This window comes from Vombatus ursinus, unplaced genomic scaffold, assembly GCF_900497805.2.
Source record: "Vombatus ursinus unplaced genomic scaffold, bare-nosed wombat genome assembly UNPS02014806.1, whole genome shotgun sequence".
NCBI lineage: Eukaryota > Metazoa > Chordata > Mammalia > Diprotodontia > Vombatidae > Vombatus > Vombatus ursinus.
The window spans coordinates 809,951-818,044 of record NW_020954584.1 but is presented as its reverse complement, the minus strand read 5'-3'; the positions used below and the strand labels follow the sequence as shown (position 1 = coordinate 818,044).

Genomic DNA, 8,094 nt, shown 5'->3' with positions numbered 1-8,094 from the left:
AGGGTTGTTGTGAAAATGCAATGAGATAGCATATGTAAATCACTTCACAAAATAATTACAAGTATGAAACAACTATGTAGTACATTTCAAGTACTTTGTAAATGACAGCTAATATCATTATTAGTAGTATGTAACTGAGGGGTATTTGAACCTAGGTCTTCTTAACTTCAGAGCCTGTATCCTATGTTCTACACCATATGCTCCTTCTCTAAGTTACTTTAAGTGTAATAGCTTACAGATGCAGAGAGTATAAATTGCATACTGCAAGTTCATTCAGTGACAGGGGTATTTGAGATATAAATCTAGTCTTCAGGCCATTCTTTTTCCTCGAGACCTTTCTAGAGAAGAGTTTAATAAATATAAGACTCCCTTACTGAAAACTTTTAATTTCTTTACAGACAAACCAACTCTTTCCTGAATTCAACATTTGTATGGAATAATGGATAATGGAAATAATGTGACTGAATTTATCCTATTGGGGCTGACAGAGAATCCAAAGATGCAGAAAACTATTTTTGTTGTGTTTTTCATTATGTACGCTATAACAATTGTGGGTAACATTCTCATTGTCATCAGTATTATCCTCAGCCCTAGCCTGAATTCTCCCATGTACTTTTTTCTTGCCTACCTATCCTTTATAGACGCATGTTATTCCTCTGTTAATGCACCTAAACTCATTATAGACTCACTTTATGAGAAGAAAACCATTTTCTTCAATGGTTGTATGATGCAAGTCTTTGGAGAACATTTCTTTGGAGGTGCTGAGGTTATCCTGCTCACAGTAATGGCCTATGACCGATATGTAGCAATTTGCAAGCCCCTGCACTACAAGACCATCATGAATTGGCAGTTGTGTGCCCTCCTGATGTGTGTGGTCTGGATAGGAGGCTTACTCCATGCAACAATACAGATATTCTTCATAATCAAGATACCATTTTGTGGTCCCAATGTCATAGATCACTTTATGTGTGACTTAAATCCTTTGCTGAACCTTGCCTGCACTGACACTCACATGCTTGGTTTATTTGTTGCAGCCAACAGTGGTTCCCTGTGCTTCTTAAATTTCCTCTTGTTGATGGTCTCATATACTGTCATCCTGAGTTCTCTGAAGACTCAGAGTGTGGAGGGGAGATGCAAAGCCCTCTCTACCTGTGGTTCTCACATCACTGTAGTTGTTTTATTCTTTGTTCCATGCATGTTTGTCTACATGAGACCCACAATGACTTTCTCCATTGATAAAGCTGTTGCAGTCTTCTACACAATGATTACCCCTATGTTAAACCCTTTAATCTACACACTGAGAAATGCCCAAATGAAAACTGCCATTAGAAAATTATTCAGTTAAAAGGAGACTTTGGTTAGCCCATAAAGGGCCCCTAATGTTATCACCAGACTCAAAGTCAGGTATGAGGGAGAGGAAGGAAAAATATGAAAAGAAAGATATTGTTGATCAGAGAGGGAAAAATTCAAGCATATATTAAAAAATGTTCCCTAGTATTCACTGAGTCTATATTGAGATCTTTTTTTTTCCTATTTGATTTCTTCTAATGTTTAAAAAGGGCTCCTTATTTGGGGGAGGTTATATACTAAGCATTTTCAAATCAATTTTAATATAGTCAATGGGTAAATAATAGAGAGGAAATGGAAGACGTTTAGCTCCCATGAAAAGACTGCATTAGATCACGTAATTTATGAATATATACATAGCTTACGATACTAATAAAGTAAGCATTAGATGTTTTTTGTTTGTTTTTAGAAATTGAACTGTTAATATAGGGATAGTTTTCATTAAATATATCACTTATGTTTCTCAAATATTTTGTATGTGCCTACTCTGTATCAGGCATTGTCCACAAGAAGATAGTGCTCAATAAATGCTTGTTCACTGACTCAGTGCTTGATGTGGGGGATACATAGGCAGCAATAAAATCATTATTGTCCTCAGTTTTTGGGGGAGAGGAACATGAAAATTTTTTTTCAGCAGTAAATACAAAAGAGATACAAAATATAAACTAAGTAATTTTACAGACCCCAATACATGTGGAGCATATGGGAAATTAGTGCTCATCTCATGTAAAAGATAGTACTTTGTCTAAGCCTTTAAGTTTGCCCAAAATCCTACTAGATGGAGAAAAGAAGAGGTTGTCTACCAGGCACAGGGAACAGAAATTGCAAAGGAGATGGAATGCTGTATATGCAGAATAGCAAGGAGGCTCATTTAAGAATGCAGAATGTGAGAAGGAGAGCAATGTTGAAAATCAAAGTAGCACAACCACATTTGTGGGTCACATCTGTAATGATGTTTTCCCACAATGTCAATATTATTCTTTGCATCTGGTTCAATTGGATTCCAAATCCATCCAACTCTATAATCATCCAACCTACATTTGTTCATCTTATCCATTCCTTTTACAATAATAAAAAAAAGTCTTTATCAAATTTACTGATAATATCTAGGTAAACCATGCAGTCATCACCATTCTGATCTATCAAATAATATTGTAGATCTATATCTACATCTATCTAAATCTATATGCTAATCCATATCTTTACACATTTATATAAGATTAATACTTATTTGGCATGACTTTTTATATAAAGACTGGTTTTCGCTACCACTGTTTATTTTTCCAGTCATCCACCAATTTTTCAGCTTTCAAATCGTGGTCTCAAGAACCCTGGAAAAATGCTGAGACATTTTTCAGAGTGTTTTGAAGGTCAATATTATATTGTAATAATACTAAGACATTTCAATTTCCTTAACAGCAAATTTCTATAGCTTTAAAACATATAAATTAAAGAATGTCCATCAACAAGTAGCTGCATACTTATCATTCATAGCTATATCACCCACTCACACTCCACTCATTTCCTAAAAGGCCCTATAAATTATTGCAGTCTTTCAAAGTTCAAGGACATGGTTAAACAGTTTAATGTGATTAGTAAAAGCATGATTAAATCAAGAGGAACTAGAAACACATATGAAAAAACACAATACCTCCGTCCCAATATCCCTGTCTAGTTGTAGTCCATTTCCAATCTCTTAAATCTCAAGAACTGAGTCACCATGTAAATTCAGTATATTGTAACACTGCCCCTGTTTTATTAAGGCAGGGACAGAATAATAATATGAGGTAATCCATGGACTTTGATTGATTATTTTGATTGTATCTTCATAAATGGCCTGAATAACTTCCTAATATCCTGGTATCCATATGGCTTGGGCATCTACGTAAACCTGCAACCAGCCTCTGATCAAGGGCATTACTCAAATGATACAAAGGTTAATTTCCACAGAGTGTTTCCCAAATGTCAAAAATTTAACATAACCAAGCAGAAAGGATGAGCATGGTTTTTTGGAAGTCTTGATCTCCAGCTCTTTTTCCTGCTCCTCAAAGTTTCAAGTAGTTATCTACAAGGTTGAGACTCTGAAGAAAGAATAAAAAGAAAACATTTTCAGACCAGTTTCAATGAGCTATGAGAACATTTGTGATTAAAAGATGAGAAGATATGTTCTTAACTTGGGGTCTTCAACCTTGTTTGGTCAATATTTTGATAAATATATTTCAGTATAATTTGCATCCATCATAACCAGACATTAAACAATTTATGCCTTTAAAACATTATTTTGAGAATGGAACGGCACACAATTCATTAGTCAGCCTATGTGGGCCATCAAATGCACGCAAATACTCATATACATGCTTGCTCACACACAAATACACCCAATGATTAAGAAGCTCTGGTATAGGAAAAGGCTCAAAGTCGGGACATTATTACCAGAAAAGGGATTTTCAGAATATAAAGTGATGGAGGAAGAAGACTAATATAGCAAGTCTGATTTATGTGTACATTATAAGATATCAGAGTAGGGCCGATGAGCTGTGAGAGGTTCCCTCAGTCACATTAATATGTGTATTACAGTTTCCAAGTATGAGATCAGTAGTAGAAATAGAGAGCAATCGTGTGAGTTTAAAAACTAAACTTTTTTTTAGCTTCTGTCCACTTTCCAAGACTGGTTTAGTATATAAGAAATAATGGGTCTCAACTTTCAAATATGATGTGTTCTATTCAGGACTATCCTCCTGATCCTCCACGCAGTTTTTAGACTGCTGCCCACAGCCACATTTTTTTCCTTCCTTTGCTTCTATGACTTTATTCTTCCCTCCTTAACTTAACTGACTACTCCTTATCACCCTCCTTTACTGAAATTTTTGGTCTTAGAAATTTGGCTGCCTAGTACCTTTACTGACATTCACAGTCTTTTGTGAGGGACTGTCTGATGTTGGCAGCTACCAGGTTGGGCGCTGTGGCAAGAGTAGGGTAAGATCTGGGTATTTTTGGAAGTCGAGGCAGGGGCTGTGGTAGGCAGAGTCATGGTGAACTGGGATGGGCTGGGTACGGAGAAGCCCTGAGGCAGTGGGCAGTGCTATGTGAGATAAGCTGGGTGCAAGCAAGTAGCCGGAGCTTGAGCTCCTGAGGCAAGGGGCGGTGCCACGTGGGAGTGGGACGGCAGAGGACTGAGTTCCCTTTGCTTAGTCCCCTCCCTATATGCAACGTCATCCCCAGACGCCTCTTGTGACCTTCCTGACTTCCTGGGTCCCTTTGTGCAGCACTGACCCCAAACCCCTCCTCCCAGTATCTGAGTCTGACTTCCTAGGTCACGTACTCTGTCTATGCGCTAATCCCAGATGCCTCCTCCCTGTATCCGGTCCTAGCCTCCTACGTCACTCCCTCCCCTTTGGTGTGCTAAACTCAGACAGCCCCTTCCGGTATCTGACCCTACAATCATTGGCTAGTAAGCGGGCTGGGGAGGAGGGGCTAGGTAGGTATTTAGGAACAAGCGTGGTCAGATCACGCGCTCTCTCCTGGCTCCTGTTCTGTTGCTCTGGCCTTGCTGCTTGGGCTTGCTATGATGGCTTGCTGTGATGGCCTCTGAATAAAGCTCTGGTGTTGGCGCCTCCCGATGGCTCGTCTCTGTGTGTTTATCCGGCTGAGGGCCGAAGACTCAGAAGTGAGTATGACTCTGGTAGCCTGCTCCTTACAGGAGGAGAGGGTACGGTGCGTGGCCGGCAGAAGGTCGGCACAGCCAGTACAGTCTTTCCCTTCATTTAGCTCTCTGTTCCTATCCAATTGAATTATTAACAATTTCCAGAACATTCTTGTTTTCATGAACTCATTTTCCCTTTGATTCCAGGACCCATGATCTATATGCTGTGCCATCTCACTACTTGAAAATATGACTTTTATTTACTATATTCATTCTATTTTGTTTTCTGTTATGTTAAACTCAGAGTAATAAAAATCAAAAGGAAAATAAATCTTTCTTAAATATGCTTTAAGAGAAACTAGAGCAAAACAGTTTCTCCTTCAGCACGGTGCCAATCATGTTGATTTTTTGCACCATATCAATGAATTATTTTTTTTAATTCTTATACATGTCTTTTTATTTGTATAATTATTGTGAAATAACTGTTAATATTATAATGTGCAAGCATGTCATTCTGACTAGAGATCAAGCTCTAATTTCCTATGTTCTGATTGCCTTAAAATAACTCAATGTATAATAATAATAACAGCTAGTAATTATAAAGTTCTCTAAGTTTTGCAAAGCAATGTATATATTTTAATTGGTTTGATTTTCATAAGAATTCTGTGAGATAACTGATTTCATTATTATTATTTATATTTATTTACATAAATATGTTTATATATAGTATTATTTATATTAAACTGAAATACTGAGGCTAAGAGAGGTTAAGTGACTGGCCAAGGACTACAAAATTATTAATTTTATGAGGTATAATTGTACTCATGTCCTCTTTGATCCAACCACTTTCACTCATTTTACTACCTAAACATTCATAATTGAATTCAATGATATTGAATTCTTAAGGCTGATGGGATCTCTATCTTCTTTAATTATTGCAAAAAAAAAGTATGTTCTCACTTAGAAACCTTTTTTTTTAAAATTACCTTGACTCTAGTCTTAGACCTGAAGAAAAAAAAATGCTGTTCTTCCACAGATTCAGACTGAAATCCATTCCCTTCTACCCCCGCCCCCAAAAAAACTGCTGAAAGTCTAGCTTAACTTTTCTTTAGACCTTTGGCTTAGATCATCTGAGTGTTTATTTGTGTAGAATTTAAAAGAAGAAAAACCTGAAAAGAATGTCAAATTCCACAAGAGAAAGTCAGAGTCCCTTTTCTACATAAAAAAATAAGAACAGCTCTGCCTTTGGGTTTCTATGTGCTTCGTGGACCTTATTCCAAGTTAGTAATGGGATCACTGGTGAGACTGACAGTAGAATTAAAGCTTCAGACCTGGAGTACTTAGTCAACTGGTCAGTTGGTCAGTCAGTAAACAACCATTTATTAAGCTCTTACTATCTGTGAGGATTCATATATAAAAGATATACAAGCAAAGGTTCCTTGCCCATAGGCAATGTATGTTCTAATAGAAGACACAACACACAAATTATTCATTATATATATATATATATATATATAGAAAGGAGATAGAATGCAAAATAGTTAGGGAAATGATGGCCCTTTAAGAGAGTTGTCCTCCCCCCACATCCAGATATTACAGGGATGGAGAGTCAATTGTCATGGCCTTTACAGAAACAATAATAAATTAATATTTACTCTCAGAGCAAGTTATGATGGGGGTTAAGGGGTATGTATGGAGTATGGTAACAGGTTAGATTTCAAGACAGCCAAGTGAAAGGCTGGTTGAAGTTCAGTGTACATTGAGGGTAAGGATGTGGAAGTGGGTCAAGATGGTATAGTAAAGGCTGGTACTTGACTGAGGTTTCCTAATTTCCCCTTCAAAGAACTTGAAAATATTACCTCAAAATGAAGTCTGGAGTGCATGGCCTGTTATGGCAAACTTCAAGGGCAACTGAATTGTCAGTGGTGACTTTCTGAGTTTTCAGTTCACAGACAGTAAAGGGGTGGGATAACTGGTCAGAAAAATCATATAGGTAACTCTTTGCTGGCACTGGATATACAACCCTGTTGTATTACCCATGGATAGTTCCTGCTTACAGTCTCAGGTAAGGGGACCACTAACACAGTGGTAGTAGGGTGGTACCCAGGTCACAGTTCCAGGGGAAAAGAGTGCTTGTGGTCACTCACAGACCAGAACACAGACCATGGGAGCAATCTTTAGATCATACCACCTTGGAAGAATTGAAAATTTACAGACTTCCAGAATAATCTATGAAAACAGTAGCACAGAAAATTTGAAGCTTTGTACATTGGCCCCTTCACCCTGGAAGTGAAGACCAACTTAAAAAAAAAGTTAAAAGTCAAGAAATAAGGTGGAGAAATGAAAAATTGGAAAAGTGAATGAGAATGATACAAGAAAATAATGGAACAAATGAATAGTTTGGTAAAGGAAGCACAAAAAATGAAGAAAATAACTTCCTTTCAGACAAGTAAGTACAAAGAAAATAATTCCTTAAAAATTAGAATTGGACAAGTAGAAGATATTGATTCCATGAGACATCAAAATAATAAATAAAATCAAAAGAATTAATTATAAAAAAGTGAAATATCTCATTGAAAAATAACTGACCTGGAAAATAGATTGAGAAGATATAATTTAATATATGTATGTATGTGTACATGTAAATGTGTATATATGTATATACACATGTATATATGTGTATGTTTCTCTATATAGGTATGTGCGGGTGTTATGTATACTCATACAACTACAAAATGGAGAAAGAGCAGATAACTGAATTCAGCATTAAACTAAAAAAAATTAGAAAAAGAACAAATAAAAAACAATTAAACATCAAAATATATATGTGGATTGTCCATTTTCCCTGGGCAGATTCCTCAAAAGATTTAATTAGAGGAGAAAGAGCTTTAAGAACACAGTATTAAAATGACTCACAGACATAGGATGGTGTTTTTTTTTTATTGAATATGAATAAAATGTTTTGCTGTTGACAAAAATGTACAGGTTATCAGTAAATTTATGGACTCATAAAAATAGTGTAATTGTTTGAAAAAAATACTGATATGTGAGAATTAGAGGAGAAATTTGGAAATAATTAAACCCATGTAGACTTTTTTTTTTAA

General features: G+C 36.3%; 1 protein-coding gene across 1 annotated transcript; it reads left to right on the top strand.

The window, feature by feature from the left end:
• The first annotated feature begins 439 nt into the window (after nt 1-439).
• LOC114051801 (olfactory receptor 4C46-like) lies at nt 440-1,345 on the top strand. The gene has a single exon (XM_027874202.1). It carries the CDS (start codon nt 440-442, stop codon nt 1,343-1,345), a length of 906 nt encoding a protein of 301 aa, XP_027730003.1.
• The last annotated feature ends 6,749 nt before the right edge of the window (nt 1,346-8,094 follow it).